Source organism: Microcebus murinus, chromosome 11, assembly GCF_040939455.1.
Source record: "Microcebus murinus isolate Inina chromosome 11, M.murinus_Inina_mat1.0, whole genome shotgun sequence".
Taxonomy (NCBI): domain Eukaryota; kingdom Metazoa; phylum Chordata; class Mammalia; order Primates; family Cheirogaleidae; genus Microcebus; species Microcebus murinus.
In genome coordinates, this window is record NC_134114.1 from 59,017,323 (window position 1) to 59,037,724 (window position 20,402).

The 20,402-nt window shown below is 32.4% G+C and overlaps 1 protein-coding gene across 5 annotated transcripts in view; it reads right to left on the minus strand.

Annotated features, from left to right (window-relative positions):
• The window catches only part of SSBP2 (single stranded DNA binding protein 2), a 277,732-nt gene that overhangs the window by 142,368 nt on the left and 114,962 nt on the right, over positions 1–20,402 (minus strand). For all 5 annotated transcript variants that reach the window (XM_012784369.3, XM_012784370.3, XM_012784367.3 and 2 more), the window contains one exon: positions 16,566–16,650. In XM_012784369.3, coding sequence (XP_012639823.1) covers positions 16,566–16,650 — 85 coding nt within the window. Of the gene's footprint in view, positions 1–16,565; positions 16,651–20,402 lie in introns of those variants that run through there.

Sequence of the window (20,402 nt, forward strand, 5' to 3'; positions counted from 1 at the left end):
CATAAAATATACATGATTCTATTATAAAAAGCTAAAATTTATCAAAACTTATGCACACAAAAACAGATTATACATGGTGTGCCATTCATAGTTAAGAGAAACGAAAACAAAGGTAAAGATACAGTATTAAATTATAACTGCATAAAATTAACTATGTTACTATAATACATAATAGTACACTGTACTATTATATAATTTTGTGGCCAACTCCTGCTGCTATTGCAGTGAGTTCAAGTGTTGCAAATTATCTGCTTAAAACGCCATGTCCCGTTAATCATCTTCTCATCAGCAGTTTGTCTCTCCAGTAAACTGCATATCATGGTAAAAAGTAATCTCTGACAGTTCTCGTGTATTTTTCATCCTGTTTAGTGCACTACTGCAAATCTTGAGTAACACCCATATGAAGTGCCACTAGTGATGCTGGAAGTGCTCCCAAGAAGTAAAGTCATGACATTAAAAAAAGAGGTCGAGTTGTTTGATCTGTGCCGTAGATTGAGGTCTGCAGCTGCATTTGCCCACCATTTCAAGATAAATGAATCCAAAATAAAGACCATTGTAAAAAAGAAAAGAAAATTCATGAAGATGTCACTGAAGCTATGCCAGCAGGCACAAAAACCTTGTACTTTTTGCAAAATACCTTTTTGTCGCGAATAAAAGTGATAGATGAAGACCTTTATGATGATCCACTTCCACTTAATAAACATAAATATTTTTAAATGATTTTCTTAATAACATTTTTTTCTCTTACTTTATTGTAAGAATATAGTATAGAATATATATAATACATAAAATATGTGTTAATCAACTGTTTATGTTATCTCCAAGGCCTCTTGTCAACAGTGGGCTATTTAGTAGTTAAGTTTTGGGGGAGTAAAAGTTATACACAGATATTTGACTATGTGGTGGGGGCATTGGTCCTTCTAACCCCCATGTTGTTCAACTGTCAACTGTATATATAGGGATTGGGACTGTCTGAGGTTTCAGGCATCCACTGGGAGTCTTGGAATGTATCACCCATGGAAAAGGGGGGACTACTATATATTCTACGTCAAGAGAAAGATGAGTACCTACCATAACTATATTTCATCAAATCTAAGATGCTACTGATCTTAAAATGTATAATTATTTTATGTACGAAGAAAAGGGGGAAAATACTGCCAAATAGACCAGAAACTGAAACTTTCTTATTAATTAATTATAAGATGTATGCTGATTTCAGAAATGTTTCAAATACATGTATTTTAAAAGCATTTCCTAGAATTTATGAAATAAAATACTCTTTGATTTAATAGGAAAGATGATATCATATAAAATCTTCCCATTTCAACCAGTTAAGAGTATAAATGATGTGATCCACTTGTTTTGCATTGTGCTTATACAGCAAAAAAGAACAAGAGTTTTCTTAGCAAATCTCTTGACATATAACCTTAGAAGAAATTTTTTTTTTTTTTTTGAGACAGAGTCTCGCTTTGTTGTCCAGGCTAGAGTGAGTGCCGTGGCGTCAGCCTAGCTCACAGCAACCTCAAACTCCTGGGCTCGAGCGATCCTTCTGCCTCAGCCTCCCTAGTAGCTGGGACTACAGGCATGCGCCACCATGCCCGGCTAATTTTTTATATATATATCAGTTGGCCAATTAATTTCTTTCTATTTATAGTAGAGACGGGGTCTCGCTCTTGCTCAGGCTGGTTTTGAACTCCTGACCTCTAGCAATCCGCCCGCCTCGGCCTCCCAGAGAGCTAGGATTACAGGCGTGAGCCACCGTGCCCGGCCTAGAAATTCTTAAATGTTTAGATCCATTCTTATCAAATAAGTTAGCCAAAATGTGCTACGCTTTGTATCAATCATATTGAAGGAAATCCCATAAGAAAAGCACTGTTAATATGGAAAGCGGAGGAAGGTGTTTTCTAGAATTATCAGAAATGACTAGTGGGCAACAAATTCCAGGTATTGCTTTTCATTCTAAAAATTGTTAGCTGTGGCCCAAGACAAAACTCTTTTCTATCTTTTTTCCCCCCTGGAGTGAGGGGACAGAAGATTAAGTATGATAATTTAAATTCTATAAGCTAAATATCTCTCCAATGTAAACACAGTACATCAACTTGCATAGTTCTGCTTGTATTTTTAATAAGCAAAATAAGCCCAATTTGGCCCCAAGGCTACTATGACTTCAATTCCAAGTAAAGTGGCAGCAAAGACCTTAAAAATTAAATGTTTCAATACATATTACTAAACAAAATCTTCAAATTATACTACAAGACTATAGTAACCAACACAGCATAATACTGGTATAAAAGTAGAGACATGATAGAGAACTCAGAAATAAAGACATATACCTAAACCAACTTATCTTTGACAAAAGCTGACAAAACATACACTGGGAAAAGGACACCTTATTCCTGCGGTCTCCAACCCCCAGCTGCATATTGGTACCGGTCCGTGGCCTGTTAGGAACCAAGCCACACAGCACGAGGTGAGTGGCAGGCAAGCAAGTGACCAAACCCTTCATCTGTATTTATAGCTATTCCCCATTGCTCACCATCTCCCCCTACCTGGCACTTCAGCCTGTGGAAAAATTGTCTTCCATGAGACCAGTCCCTGTTGCCAAAAAGGTTGGGCACCGCTGTCCTATTCAATAAATGGTGCTGGGAAAATTGGATAGCATATGCAGGAGAATGAAACTGGATCCCTATCTCTTACCATATACAAAAATTGACTCAAGATGGATTCAAGACTTAAATGTAAATCTTAACTACTTTAAAAAGTAAATATTCCATACCTTTTTAAGGCATCGAGGAATCAGATGTTTTTAATGCCATCACTGAACATGTACCATTATAAGATAGTATATTTTCCATTGCGAATGAAAACATTAGCTGAGAAATCTGTTAATCACAACTCCCTCAAACTTTCAAATTTGACAAAAATTTACTTTTCACTTATCTTTTAATATTCTGGACCAGTTTAATTAAGGGGCATTTTTTTTCCCACTTAAAATGAAGTAAAGAAATATTAAGAACTCATTAGACAGGAATTTAAAGTATTTTTAACAAATTTGGTCAGTATTTACCTATATATTAAAGGGTTGCATTTTTTCCTCATTAGAACATTAGTTTAATATATACATTAACCTTTGACTTTTGGAACTTTCCTAAATGTCAAGGTCTTTTCTCTGATTCCTACCCTCTTTCTCCCTCTGATTGTTCATTATATAAAACTGAATCTTTTAAAAATAATTTCATTGTGTTGAATTCATATTTCTTTCTTGTTCTTAACTTTAAAAGCTGATCATACAGTGATTCTTTTTTTAAACTCCCTCTTTTAAATAAAAACTACAAAAATAAAAACACTTTATTGAATTACTATTTATTTACCTGTATGAATTTAATTGATACAATTCATTGACTCTCCTCAACAGAGAGATAATTCTTATGTTCTTATTCTTGAGAGCACCACTCCAGTAAAATAAGTACAGTATCTATTTACTTCTACATTATTCAAGGAAAAAACATGCACAATTTTTTTCAAATATTTAATGACATGATTATTCCTTCTTTAGATTTCTAATTAACATCCATTATCAGTACAAAAAAATAACAAAAGGCTTCACAGAAATTGCAGTTTGACTAACAAAAAGCCCTACAATTCTTTTTTAAAATCTAAATTAAATAAATTAACTCTAGTTCCATAAGCATCTCCCTTTATTGCTATTCTAGTCTTTCGATATGAGTAAGGTAAGCAACATCAACCCTTTGTTCCAGACAGGTACAAATAGCCCATGAGAACTATTCACACATTTGAATTACTATATATAGTTATCACTTCTTAAACTACCTAAGATAAGGAAAAGAATCCTACTGTCTTTTTTTATTTCAAAGAAAATTACTGAGATAATTTTTTGTTTTAATCCAGTCTTGCTTTTACTTTAACTGTGAAAGTCTAAAAAAAAAGAGAGAACATTTTAGCTTAGTAATCTGAATGAAAAGCAAATAATTAGGTAGGGCACCAAAAGCCAGTCTCATAATTTCAATCTACAAATGGATATTACTAAGGTTGGAATGGTTAGAAAAGTCCTCACTAAAGAGGCAGAACTTGATTTTTACCACATACAACAGGAGAGCTTCCAAAGGCAAAAACAGGGATATTAGAGAAAAACCTAACTTTGCCACTGGTAGAAATGGTTAAGGCTAATTACTGTTTAATAGAATTTAAATTGGGAAAAAAAGGCTGAGAACTGACTCAAAGAGCATCTGGGAAACTGATCCAAGCGAGCACGTCCCTGAGCAAGGGCACCAATCATTTTTATTCTGGAAATCAACATCTCTCAGTTGAAAAAGAGATATTTTTCCAAGTGGATGCACAACTTTGACACAGGAAAGTCTAGGAGCTGGCTAAGAGTAACTGAAGGACGCTAATATTAAAAGGCAGAAAAGTCCCACCTTTTAATAGTAACACCTGCTATTAAAACCTCACTGGCACTGAAGAAACTAAACCCAAACATTCATTAAGAACACAAAAGCCTAGTTTCTCTCAAAGGTAGAATTAGTCTGAAAGTCCCAGCCAATGAACAAGATGATGAAAAACTAAGCAGTGAAAGGCAGCTGAGTAGCTGGGAGAACCTCTGAGGGTCAGCGAGGGAAGTGCCCTCCTTCATTCATTGTTTCCCCCCCCCCCCAGACCACTTAGAAAGTGAGAGTGTTCCAAGAACACCACAATTTCCACTAGACCTAGCAGTGGTGCCAGCTCAATTCTATGGTGGTCTCACATTTGAACTCTCATCTAACCAAGATAGGAATTAAGTGAGAAGGATTCCCAAATAAGAGACTGACAATGTCCCATCCACTCAATTCTCCCCACAACCCCCTGAATGAATGAATATATAAATAGGAACGTGGAGATGAAAGCAGGTAAGTTCCATTTATATTTCAAATGTAAAATGTTGAGATTTCCAATTCTCTGCAGCCTTCTCAGTTTTTTGTCACCTCCTGTATATCTCTGTAGTGAATAAAATTAAAATCCTAGACATAAAGATATAGGCCCTGTGGAAGAAAAAACTGACAAAGGAAAATGGAAACAAAAGATCAAAGGTTATATTCATGGTCTAGAAAAGATAACAGTCTATAGGTAAGTGGCCTATGATGGAATAGGTCCCACAGATTTAACTTACAGCAAGTTCCCAATGTTAATTCACAAGGATATTCCAGGTTAGAGTGAAAAGGAAAATATTAGCATGGTGCATATGGTTATGTGATAAGATTTGCATATGGAAAATATCACAATTTCAAATATACATCTTAATTAATGTGTACTATTATAAAGAAGACAGATATCATTTTGTGATATCTGAAGATTTTCTATTTCTTTTATGTACTTGGGCTTTTATCTATAATAAAAATTATAACATGATCTCAGTTCTAAAATGTTTTCCTTTATTTTCTCTTTTTATATCTATCTCAGGGTTGGAAAAAGTAGGATAATGATGAGGAAGAGGGATAAGATATGGTCATAAGCAGAACAAGATAATAAAGGAAAGCAAGAAAAAGTAATACTGAATGGTTCACACATGAGTGGTACAATGTTCCCACAGAATCACACTTAGTTAGAAATAGTTTAGAAATAGCTTGCCTGAAGAATGTATATTCTTTTATTTATCCAACCATTCTTTTAACAAATATATATTGAGTACCAATTAAGTACAAGTCACTGGGCTACCAAAATGAACATAATATTTTTTACAAACTTTAAATATGCTTACCTCCCTAAGGTTTGAGAATTTTTGCACTGTACTTTAACTGTCAATTCAATACATACTTGCTGAAACATAATTTAAATGAAGATAGAGGGCTAATATGTTGAGAGATTTCTCTTCTCATTAATCTAAGTCTCAAAAAACTTCTTGAAGTAGCCATGGATCATTTAAATCCATTTAGTTTTCCTCCTAAATTTGAATCTATTTGTCCCCCTGTACAATACATGACTACTTTCTAAAACGAAACTGCGGCCTAATCATTCAGGCACTGACATAGTTTGAGTCTCAAGTCTTGGTTCAATAATCACAAAGACCTTTTAAATATCTTGGGAACCCAAGATAGTATGTTAATAACAAACACATTTTATTAGTTGTCCTGGGATACAGAGTTCAAGTTGGAAGCATCCTGAAACAGTGAACAGATATGGGGAACTTACTGGATTATAGAACATACCAGTTATGCTACACTGGTCTAGCCAGTGTGGTAAGAATTTACTTCTCACTGAGTTGTATTTTCCCCTATCTTAATGCTAGTCTCTTCCTTCCCATCACCCCCTCAAACATGAACATTTTCCCTAAGTTTCTATTGCTAGGCCTCAATTCTTCCTTTATCTTTATACCCCCTTTAATTTAACCCATTCTTATAGCTTAACCCATTTTCTCTATGTTTTTCCCCCCAAATTTCAGATTTCTGCTTAATGGTATCACAAGTCTCAGCTCATCAGTCATGTTAACTACAAATTATTTTTAATTTTTCTCTCTTCCTCAATCCTTACAACTAGATAATCTCTTTTATTCTTCATTTTCATTCATTATTTTCACTTTAATTTTCCACCACCGTAATTCAGGGGCTTTTCAGCTCACACCAAGACTATCAGAACAGCCCCCTCACAGTCCTGGCCTTCAGTCCTTTTCTCTCTTCAGTTACTCTTACATCATGCTCTCAGATTAATTGTCTTAAAATATAAATTGCTATTTTTTGAATATGCTCAAAAAAGACTCTATTACAGACAGAAGAACAAAAGTTTCATCCAGTATAGCTGGAAATATGGAAAACCTGAGTTTTCCTGGCTAAACCACACTCAATTTTTAAACAATGGCATATCCTTAACTTTTCTAGGTACCAGGTTTCTTATCTAATAAAATGACTAGGTTGAATCAACTATGCAGTTGTCCAACATTTTCTATAAAGTTTTGGGATTGTTATGGATTGAAATTTTAGAAAACATGGAAAAGTTGATTATTCAGGGTTCTACTGAGAATCTTAGAGAGAGAATTCTTGAATGGAGGTGGAGACAGGTGTAGAAATAGCCGTTGTAATGTTTTTGGAACATGATGAAGACTTGAACTAAGGCATTTGCAGTGGGATTAGAGGAGAAGATATGTTTAAGAAATTTTTAGGCAATAGAATTGAAGGCTTTGCTGACCAATGGGAGGTAAAAGAGATCAAACAGGATAAAAAGAAGATTCATTTAGATACGGGCAACTAGTTATATGGAGATTCAGTTTTGTTAGAAAGAGGAAAATAGAGAAATCTGTAGAGGCGGAAACTGAGCTATTCTGCTTTTTGGTTAAAACATAAGAAGGCCAAGAGCCTCTTTGGTAGGGTGTTCCCTCCCTTCTCATTCCCAAGCACCATCTATGGCCCTTCTACTATACTCAAAGTGTTCAGAGAACACAGCATGAAACCATTTTTCGGTAGGATAATTTCACAGTCTCCTCACGGTATTAAAATTCTACTATCTGTTAGCTAAGCATTGATCCTCTGTTTGATTTTTTCTATTTAGGTCAAACAGCTCTGCTTTCTGTTCCTTAAATACACTTTATATTTTCCCAAATTCAGCCAGTTTCTCTGATATACCTACCCCAGTACTTCTTTTCTTATTCAAATGCTAGTCATCATTCAAAAGCCAGTGCACATTTCACAGTGTTTAAACTGATATAGTTTAGCAGTTATTATCTATATTACACTCATAGCAATTAACTCTTTTTTTTTTTTTTTTGAGACAGAGTGTCACTCTGTTGCCCTGGCTAGAGTGACGTGGCATTAGCCGAGCTCACAGCAATCTCAAACTCCTGGGCTCAAGCAATCCTTCTGCCTCAGCCTCCCAAGTAGCTGGGACTACTAGGCATGCACCACTATGCCTGGCTAATTTTTTCTATATATTTTTAGTTGTCCAGCTAATTTCTTTCTGTTTTTAGTAGAGACGGGGTCTCACTCTTGCTCAGGCTGGTCTAGAACTCCTGAGCTCAAACAATCCTCCCACCTCAGCCTTCAAGAGTGCTAGGATTAGAGGTGTGAGCCACCGCTCCCGGCTCAGCAATTAACTCTTGATATACAGCTCATATCTCTCCAAACAGATAATGAACCCCTAGGAGAAATTTTTATAAATCTTTGTACCTCCCATAGCCTCAATCCAAGTAACTTATATGTACATGGCCTCTCAAAAAAATTTAATAAAGAAATGACAAAAGAATGATTCTAAGTTATGTCTACCAAAATCACTTCCCTCAAGGATAATCCTCCCCACAGTATAGTTCCATTTATTAGCAGTGGTACCCTATTCTTCTTTTAAAAGTCTATGTGTTTTAAAAAATACGTCACATACCTTTTTAAGTTTGACTTTGATAAGGAAAACTGTAAATCCACCTTAAAAATATCTGTACCTTCTTTTTCAAGAGATTCTGAGATTTTTCTTTTAGCCAGTTCAAAGATTTAAAAGTTAGCACCTGATCTTTAGGAGCTGATAATATTTATTTACTGTGGCTGGCTGCAAATAATTCCTTGTATTATAGGAGTAAAGTATTAGGGCTAGATATAGGTAGAATAAAAGAAACTTAAAAGCAAGCAAATTTGTAGACATTTCACAAAGTCTGAGAAGAGACAACCCATTCTTGTTAGTACAAACTAAGAGTGTCACATCATCATGGCTTTATCCATTATTTCTTGGCTAAGTAACTATTATTCAAACTTCTAATATGAATTCTGTCAAAGGCAGTACTTAAAATTGTGAGGCACTTACTTATTTCAAAAACATATATTAAACCCCTAACCTTCTCAGTACCAACCCCCATCAAAACCAAACCAAAACACAGTAACTGAAATCTGTACTCTGGGTAAGTCAGAGATGAATTTTGCTATGATTTTTAGTTTATTTCCCTAAAATCAAAAGAAAAAGAATAAAGATAAGAGAGATCTTTACTTTTCTAAGCTGCCCCAAATGCAAGCATTTTAAGTGAAGTTATATAAAAAGTAAACAAAGTGGCTATAAAAGTATGACTCTACAAGGCTAAGGTATTTAGATACATTTCTACTTTTTCTTTTTAAAAAACTCCCAAATATTTTCTATGATTTCTAAGTTTATGAATTTTACATCTCTAATATTAAATTAGAAATGCATGCTATTTTTGAAAGAGTATCATTTTTTAAAATTTTATGACACTTCTGGCAACAAAATCCCAGTGCAACATCAGTATCAAAAACAGTAAAGAATAAAGTTTTTCCATAATCATCTTCTCACATTCACCAGAAATTAGACTTTAATTTAAAAAATATATTTAATTGCAATGAATAGTCCTCAAAAAATAAAAAAATAAAAAAATAAAAATAAAAAATAAAAAATATATTTAAGTGCGAGAAAGGGGCTTATGATATGCCTTTGAAATACATACTTTGAAAAAATATATTACTTTTCACAACAAAATAAATTATAAATAAAGTCATCCTGTTCTGGTTCTTTATCACTTTTCCACATTTGTTGCTTTATCTATTTCTTGATGGATTTCACAATGTCTATATAATGCTGTAAACTGTGCTGTAAAAGACATTTAAGTAAAGTGGAATTCTTCTTACAAAGTGCTTTACAGTTTCCTTAGTCATCTTCCTTTATTTACGTTTCCCATCGAATAACTAGAGTAACACACTGCTCTACAGGAAATTTCAGGATCAAAAGAAACAAGAAAAATAGCTGATACAGTTATAGCAGTACCTTGAAGCTACCCACAAGCAATCCCAAACCAAAATGACAAACCAGGAGTAAGGCCACTCACAAACCACAGGTAAAGTGAGTGAATGTACTTCTTCAACACAACTCACACAAAAATAAAACAAAACAAATAAACAACTTACCTCATGCTAGAGAGAATATAAGGTTGTTTATAAGATTTATATATGGCAAAAGAAATTAAACTGGATCCTACAGGAAATGAAAACAAGGGTAGAAACAATATGGTAGATAAGAATAAGGCTAAAAATGAATCTCCTAATGTCCCTACTTGTTGAAGTCATCAGCCTATATAGTGACTGATAAAAATTAACATATACACCTGCAAAAGTTTTCTCATCTTAATCGATTTCAAATGTAACTTTAGTTTTTTCAGTCTATTAAGAACTTCAGTTTACACAGACTGTTTTGGAGTATTATAGCCCAGTGTGACACCATTCATTTGAGCATGTACTAAATGCCTACTATATGCTAAAATCTAAACACACATCAAAAGTTAAGTGTACTTTTGGTCTCTCTACATATCTATAAAATTTGTATAAAATTATAAAATTTGATCTCTCTACATATGTATAAATTTTAACTGATCCAACAATACAAGACTATACTGTCTCTCAACATGTATTTTATTATTCAGTGGTTCAAACTTGAGAAAAGGTCTCACCCATGAGGATAAGAACTATTATAGATCCATCTTGCTCATTCCTATATTCCCTTCTGCTAACTGGTTTGATTCACTTGTTACATCTTTACAAGTTGCTTCCTTAGCTAAATTTTTACTGGAACACAAGTGAATAAAATTAGTATTAAATGACTTCCTTGCAATTACATATCCAGTTGTATTAAAATCAAAAATAACAAACACTGTTAGATAATATTTTATTTAATCATAAAGTATCCAGTCATGTAATATGAAAAATATATTAACAATGGCTGGATATTTTCCAGACAGCCCTCATATAAACACCAAATGTATATTTGAATATCTCATGTCAGGCACCATGCTAGGCAAGGGGATGAAAAAGATAAATAAGACAAATACATTCCCTGAGGGAGCTCCTAAATTATAAGAGAATACATCCTATTACAAAATCTAAAAACCAGCGACATTATGAATGTATACGGAAAACATCTAATATACAGGGATGATGGCATAAGGTATATGCAGAAGATGTTACAAGATCATAACAAAGGGAACACCTAACTCTCTGGAGTAGTTTCTATAGACATAGTTTCTTTCCTAAACTAATATATGATTATCTATGAAAATCTTCATGAGGTATCTATGAAAATATTTACCTCCTATTATTTTATTTACATAATATCAAGTATTTATATATCACTTTTTAAAAGTATCCCATTACTATCAACCGGTAACATAATCCTTTCTAGATATTACAAATACTCTCTTAGGCAAGAATAGAAAAGTCTGGCATTTCTTATTATCAGTATGGCTCAAGCCTATCACTTTATTTAATTTTTGGAAGATCTGAAACATTTCCAGTTCTCAACTAATGGACCACTACATTCTGTTAATATTTACTGAACATCTATTATTTGACAGACTGTAAGAACAAATCTAAATCTAATTCTTTGTTTTCAAAGAGCTCACTATAATAATTTGATTTTATTACCATCACACAAAAGCAATAATATATATTGGGTCTATCTTTGCTTTAGCACAATTAAGGAATCATCCACAAACACCAAGGAACTAAAATTATGATCACTGTATTTCTTTTTCATCAAATGTTTAGTAGCATTATACTGATAATTTCCTAAATATTTTGGAAATAAATAAGAAATAAATTGTTTACTAAAACAATTCTATGTTAAGCTGTAGCAGAAAAAACATCTACTAAACATTAATTAGCCTCAGATAAAAACATGATTTGTGATTTCAGAGTAAGGTAAAAAAATACACTTAATGGGGAAAAAATAAAAGCTAGTACAATAAACTTTACAAGTTAATAGGTATTATTTTAATCAGTTGATATGGTAAGTTTTTAATAATAATAAATAATTTTATAACTCAGATGAAACTAGTTTTAACTCAGGATAAAAACAAAAGGGCCAAGCTAGGTCTCTTCCAGCCCTGTGGCAAAATAATTGTTCTACAGAAAAATCTCTACATTCTCTTATTAAAATAAATTCCTAATTATTAAAGTTTCCTCCAATATTTTTGATGTTATTCTCCACTTCCCTCTACAAAATCAACAGGTAGACACATTTCATAATATGGATTATAGCAAAGAGGAGACAAACCCAGATTTGTTTGGCGATTATCCCTAAATTTTCTGCCACCAGTTCTCAAATATGAAACATCGCAATGCCTGGAAATGCATTAGAGACTGCTGCACATATTATGTTTCTAAAGTTAACTATATTAACTATGTTTTTAAAATCTTGTTATTTTAAAAAATATAGAAAGCTACACAAAGTAAATTTATGGCATTAAGAAATATTATAAAACCAGCACACTTGTAACTATCACCATGGTTAAGAAAAATAGAACTTTGCAACCCAACCCATCTCAAAGTTTCTTCTATGAGACCATAACAACATAACTTCTTCCCACCTTCCAAATGTAACCATTATTATGACTTGTATAGTAAACATTTCATTGTGCATTTTATAGCTTTGTCATTCAAAAGTACAAGTTACTACACACTAGTAACTACTGATACTTTCTAAATGTATTTTTATTTTACATTAAGCATTGCATAAAGATGCTAAATATCTATATAAAATATTAATTTATTTTAAAATATAAATGCAAGAAGATCAAGGTTTTACTTATCTTAAATTTTCTTTTTTTCTCTCTCTTTTTATCATAATTACTATGAAGAGGATGATTTTTCAAGAAAAAAGATATTAACACTATATCTATAATCCTCTGGCAAATAAAATAGTAAAGTGACAAAAATTCATACTCTAACAAGCAATGATTAGAAAACAAACCAAAAAAATTAAAAACTGAAAGCTAGGAAATGTTTCTGTGATAATTACTACAAAAAATGGTTATTAAAAATTATAGGATTAAGGACAAGTTTGACCAGGATGTAGAGAAAAGGGAACCCCTGTACACTATTGGGAGGAATGTAAATTGGTATAACCACTATGGGAAACTATATAGATGATCCTCAAAAAAATTAAAAATAGAATTATCATTTGATCCAGCAATACTACTTCTGGGTATATCATATATCCAAAGAAACTGAATCTCCTATGTTCAATGCAGCATTACTCATAATAGCCAATATAAGAAGTCAACCTAAGTATCTATCAACAGATAAATAAATTTTTAAATGTGGTATATTTACACAATGGAATATTATTCATCCTTTAAAATTGAAATCCTGCCATTTGTGACAACATGGTTGAACCTGGAGGACAGTATGCCAAGTGAAATAGCCAGTCACAGAAGGACAAATGCTGCCTAATCTTACTTATATGTGGAATCCAAATCAGTCAAACTCACGGAAGTAGAAAATAGAATGGTGGTGGCCAAGGGGCGAAGGAAAGGTAGAAATGGCAAGGTGTTGATCAAAGGGTACCAAGTTTCAATCATGTAAGATACATAGTTTTGGAGATCTATTGTACAACATAGAGCATATGATTAATAATACTGTATCATATACTTAAATATTTGTTACAACAGTACATCTTATATTAAGTATTCTTACCATAAAAGGTGAAAAAAACAAAACAAAACGAGTGGCAGAAGAAACTTTTGGAGATGATGGTTAAGTCTTATCTCCAAACTTATCTCCAAACACATCACGCTGTATACATTACATATCTACAGTTTTTTGGTACGTCAATCATACCTCAGTAAAGTAGTTAAAAATAAATCATGCAATGGCTCAAAACTATAACTATTCAGTTTATGATGTCTCTCATTATGTGCACAAACAAAAAGCAGATGTATTTCATGCTAAATGTTTATGCATGTAACATGGTGTTATAAAAATAAGTGACCACTTTCTAATTTAAATTTTATTTTGCTAAGTTTTTTATTTTCTAATTTCAGAAAAGACATCAGAACTCACTGAAAGGTGAAATTTAATCTGTTTTAAAGTAACTCTCCTGAATGTGAAATAATTAATTATAGATATTGGAAAATACAGAATTATATACAGACAAAAATAAAAATCATGCAGAATCTCAATATTAAAAGATAGTCACTTTAACATTTTAGCCTATTTCTAATAGGATTATTTATTTTTTACCTCATTATCCCTCCAGTATTTCTTTTAAAAACTAGTTTATCTGTCATTGTCCATTCAATCTTATAGATAAGAGGTAACTACAGAATAACAAAACTAATCTTTAAACATATCAGAATTTTATACATGCAAATAGTTGTATACTAAAAATGCAACTATTTAAGAAAATATTTTTCAGAATGCTTGCTTGAGAACTACTTTAAAATTCAGTAGGTAAACATATTAATTACCATTATAGAAATGATTCTGTAATAGACTTAATGTAGGAATATGATATTCAAGAATTTTACCAAAATCTTATTATTTGTTCCTATGTTTCTCATTTTCTTCCTCAAGTCTTTCAAACCTCTATATTTAAACACTGGACATAAATTATGCTGATCATTTTCAGAAATTGTCTACTGTTAAGAATTCAGGATCCCATTCATGAAAATTACCATAAAAGTATGCTACAGAAAACAAATGTATCTCTTAAAATCCAATTGTAATATAAAATTATGTAAGTCAAACTCTATCTTTTTTACCAACCTCCAATTAAAAAGAAAATGGAGATGTATTGCCACTGAAAAGAAATTGGCTTGAAGATGTAATAAAAATGCCATCTAAGAATAAATTAAATCTCTCAAAACTAATATTTAAGATAAAATTAAACATCTGATAAAACATGTGCTAATATTCATAATGAATTATAAAATCCAAATACTGATTTTTTCTTTACATTTTCTAGGACCAAATTACATGGTAAGAGGTTGTTCTTCCTTTAAAATCTACTCTAATTTCACTCCTACCTCTGGCCAATGTTCATGTTCAAAAACCTTAAAATATGTAAGTGGATTGATTTCTAAAGCTAATAAGTGTGAATACTCTGGAATTTTCAAAGTGCCTTATGAATGCAAGATAATGTTAACAGTGACTATGGCAATGATGATGGTGATTTATCTAGGAAGAGATGCCAAATTAGTTCAGTATTCTCCATAAGATCTCCATGGTGAACTGTAGGGTGCATCTTTCTACACAATGGAATTTAGGAAAAAGTATTTATATAATTAACGTCTTAAACTGTACATCGTCAATTTTTATCTCCCTTAATTCTATTCTTAGAGTAAAACACTGGCATTCTCTAATGCCACCCAGTTGTCAAAATTAGTGGAGATGTTAAAAAATAACTTCTTCCATGCCTGTCGGGCCAAATCTAGGCATGCCTCTCTTGATGTAAGGAATAGATGAGATGGTGTACCCTACTATACAGAGTCCTCATACTCTTTATGGTTGGGTCTCTGCTTTACTTTCTGCCATCACCCAAGGGTAAAAAAGAAAACAGATTGTTCAGATAAATCCTATGTCCTGGGCCCTGCCTTTATCTGCCTTTTCTCTACTTTATCTTTATGTGCAGCAGCATCCCTTTTATTCAGCTTGTCCCCAAGAGCTATTGTTTAGTACATATCAAGCTTTATGAGTACAATAAATATCAGATGAGGTAATCACGAGCAGTCTCACTTGAATCATGTTAGTACACATTTAAAGAATTGCACAGTCCGTGCCAGGTGCCCAAGATTTTCACTTCTCTTAAGTCTGCATACTCTTTCTTGTGCTATTTTGGGGATTGTAATTCTTTTGGCCATTTCTAATCTTTAGTCTAAGGCTGAATTATTTCCTTTAGAAGAACAAGGTCTTTTTCCCTTTTGAGCTCTGGTTCTGCTTTTTAAGGCGTTTTGCACAGAATGATGCCACCAACTTGACAAATATCCCTCAGGTTACGTTTTAGGTACTTCACAGCTATTTCCTCAGGCTCCAGCCCCAATTCTACTTCCTCCTAATCAAGAAAACTGCATTTTCTCCATCCCAAATTCAATCTATCCTTCTGATCAGTTCTACATACACAGTGTTTCCCTAGCCCCTTCATAGTACCATCTTCTCATTCTTACATATATTTTTTCTCCAAAGAAAATCTTCCTTGTTCTCTTTTCCCTTTTTTTATTTACATAGAATTCTAACTCCTGATGCTATCAACTCTCTAAAATCAGATTTGCAGTTCCTCTAAAAATGTTCAAGCCAAAGACAGTCCCTGCCCTTCCTTAAGAATTAAAAAAAAATTACATTTTCATTTTTGCCAAGAATCTTCTATTCTCTTATCTGGTATTTTCTTTAATCTACAATAAATTTTATGTGGAGAACTGAATTCAGTGGAGAGGATATTTAGCCTTATGATATATACCTAAAAGTTGCAAAAAGAAAAGAATATTTCAATATTTTTTTAAAAATCTTGTGTGTGAGAGGAGCTTATCATCTACAGAAATCTTATGATGAATGCTTTTGCAGAAGAATTACTATTTAATTTTTATAAATCTGAAATTTCACAAATCAAATACCTTTAATATCTTGCAGTCAGGCCTGCTCTTTATCCTGGGCTTCAACAAGACCCAATGCCCCCTTGTATTCCACTTTTAAAGTTCTGAGCTTATTTTTCAAGAAGAAAGAACAACCAATTTTAAGTACCAAAACAAAAAATGATCAATGTGGTTTTCTAGAGCAATGGTTAAAAAGAAAACTAACAATATAACTTTGTAAAATCGTATGTTAACTTACATAATCATGGAAGGCTTTTGCTTCACTTGAGTGTTCACATGTTTCCCGTCTCTCTGGAGCTGCACAGTAGAGATCCCAAAATACACTAGAAAAAGTAATTATGGTAAAATTAAGAAAGTCACATAACACCAATATAAGCAATCATGATTCTAAAAGTAGAAAACATTATTCTTTATACAAAATTTTTCTTTGAAAAATTTAAATTCGGGCAAGGCTCTTCATGCAATAAATAATGTACTTCATGCAATAGTACCACTCCACTTGTCTTTCAAAACTGAAAAATAAGAATTTTATAAAGAAGCATAATACTTTTCACAACTTTCTCGTGAAAAATAGAATAGTAAATAATATTCTAATTTAATTTAGTCATTAAGGAATAAAGTGGGTCGATAATTTTTTGAAGATAACTTTGTTGACCAACTTGCAGGCCAATACCTTGACTGTTAAATTACAATGGTCAAACAAATATATTTTCTTAAAATATCCTCCTATTTTCCCCTGCAATTAACAAAATTGGTTAGTAATTTTGAAAGTAAAATTATCAATTCTAACTCTTCTTTTTCTTCCTATTCAAGAACAATGGGAAGTTAAAGCAAAATGGACTGGTTGGAGAAAACAAACTATGATTCTTATAAAACACATGGCTCTCGTCATCCTTCCATCTACACCAAATTAAGAATGAACATGAGCAAGGGATTCAAAAATCAGGAAAGTAAATGTCTAAAAGTATTGGCTATAAATAAATAAATTGGTTATAAATAAATTATGATGATTAATATAATTTTTTTATTCCACATTTCCCATTCTATAGAAGTAGAAGGTAGACTAATACCAGTGGATAAGAGAACAGGCATTGGAGTAGGACATATTTGAGACAGAAGCCAGACCTGCTGATTACTAGCTGTGAGAGCCCTTGAGATATTGCTTAAATTGATCAGAAAAACAATTTCTTCCCTTATAAAATGAGATTGAGAAGATCAAATTATATAACATAAGCATAGTGTCTGACACCTAGTAAGCATATTATTGATAATATCAACACTATAATTAGCTTGCATAAAAGCTTAAAATGCATACGTATTTTTAAGGCAGGTCATTATGTTGAGGGTACAGGTAACAACAGTGCAATAAAACTTGGTAAATTGAACACAGAAGCTTTATTTTCACCTTCAAAGATTTATTAGTCTGGAAATTTCTCTTCTCATCTAAGATAAAATATTCTGTAGTCCTTAAAACATAAGGTAAGTTAACAATTAATTCAGTAAAATAAGATTACCCTCAGTAATGAAAAAAGAAACAAAGACTGAATATTGGCATTATTTTCTTTTCAATTTCTACAATAAGAAAGAAATACAAAGAAAATAATAAAAACAAAAATAATTTAAGTAAATTTCATTATTTTTTAAAAAGTGAAAGCAGTTAGAATTGTAATTGTCTTCCCTACAGCCCTACTGGAATAAAAAGTATAAGACCCATAGATAAACAAGGATACAGCTAAAAGTTTTCCACCTGGATAGGGTATGTTATGAATTACAGTAGATTGCATTACTCTTATTCTCATGTTCTTAAGGAACTTCAAAGACTTTAAAACCAAATATTTTAATGTAGTTTTTAAACTGTATGTAGTTTAATCATAGAATATTATGTACAATATTATGACAATTTACTTACTTACTTACTTACTTACTTATTTATGAGACAAGGTCTCCCTCTGTTGCCCAGGCTGGAATGCAGTGGCATCATCATAGCTCACTGCATCCTTAAATTCTGGAGCTCAAGCAATCCTCTCACCATAGCTTCCTGAGTAGCTAGGACTACGAGCATACCATCTCCAGCTAATTTTTCTCATTTTTTTGTAGAGATGGGATCTCACTGTGTTTCCCAGGCTGGTCTTGAACCCCTGGCCTCAAGCAATCCTCCTGCCTCGGCTTCTCAAACTGCTAAGATTACAGGTGTGAGCCACCATGCCCACCCAGGGCAATTTAATATTGGGCAATTAAACAATTTAATATTTCTTCATTCCCTAATTTCCTAGCAAGTATCATAAGACCTCTCCTGAAAATTATTCAAATTATATTACTTTTATAATTCCATTATATTATTTTTAAAAGGCTGCCTTACACAATGGATGGGGGGGGAGATAATGTATTGATTTATTGTTGGAGTATGCCCTAAAAATCATTAAATAAATATTAGAAATAATTATCTACAAATATATAATTAAATTCCTTACCTTAGAATAGTAACATTCTTCTACTTCTATTAAGTTTGCCTATATGAATTTAGTTGGAGGTCAAAAGTTTACATACAAGTTACTAAACACAGTATAATTTTATATGTGGTGTTTCTAAGAATCCTATATCACTTATACATGATCTTATTTAATAAAAGTAAAGAAACAGACCCTTTAAAAATATTTGTCCTTGGTAAGCCTTATTCTAGGTATCATTTTGTAGTGCCTAAGACAAATGTCTATTCTTTTCTGTGCATTCACAATCTCTATTTCATCACTTTAAAGATCATATAGCTAAGGCGGCCACCAGGAAGGTATGAGATTATAAAGTAACAAGGTTAAAGAATACTCATAAAAATTGGGTAAATCTACATTTTTAAAAAGCCCTGCTTATCAGGAGAGTTTCATAATTAAGTTTATAGTGATCTAAGATATCTTTTGAAATTTAAAGTATAAAATTAATAAAATATTAGATACAAATTTATTTTTAGTGCTATGATATTCATGTTTTATACATGCTTCATTTATTTTATTAAGCATCTGAATGTTCTCACCTGTAAGAATCACCAGTGGGAAAGATATTTCAAAATTTTATCTTTTCTAGAAAGTTCAATCATGTTTTACCCTAGTAATGTGAGCCATACAGTACAGGCTGAGTATCCCTTATCCAAAGTGCTTGGGACTGGAAGTGTTTCAGATACAAGATTTGTTTCAGATTGTGGAATATTTTCATCATGCCTACTACTGGTTGAGCATCCCAGATCTGAAAATCCAAAATCAAAATGCTCTAATAAGCATCTCCTTTGAGCATTGTATCAGCACTCAAGAAGTTTTTGATTTTGGAACATTTCAGATTTTGGATTTTCAGACTAAGGATGCTTAGTCTATATTGTGACTGCTACAATACCATCCTAATATTTGAGAACAATTGGCTAGATTGTAACAACATAACATCGTAACAAGCTAAGACCAAAATACATAATTTTAGGCCACATTCTGCAATTAATCCATGCTTGGTTTTGTGGGATAGTAGACAAATCATTTAACTTTTATAGCCTTATTTTGAAATTTAGAAAATAATGAGGTTAAAACCTCAAAAGACCTCTATGAACACTTCATAAATTTTTAAAAAATTAAAAACTATCATTTTCTTCTAGGAATATTTCAAAACTCCATTAAATACCTATATAATATGTTATGTCATATACTGCCTAAGAAAATGAAAAGATATATAATCCATGGCACATATTTGACTGTGGATCCAAAACTAATGATGAATTGAACGGAAAATTGCACACTTGCCTAAAGCACCTAAAAGTAGAAGTTACATTTTATATATTTAAATTCCACAAATATTCTTGACAAATGCTTTTGGCTGATAGTATGACAATGTGACAATTACCATACGAAAATGTAGACTTAAATCCTAGAGAAAGAATTTGGCTTTTTAGTAGCTAAAGTTCATAACAATACTGGCGTTGTCCTGAGTTCCAAGGATTTTATTGACGTACTTTAATAAGCTATTCTGATGACCCACTGAACTTATTCCTTGATTCCCAAGACGGCCAACGGCAGAAAATTCCAAACCTCCATAGACACAGACC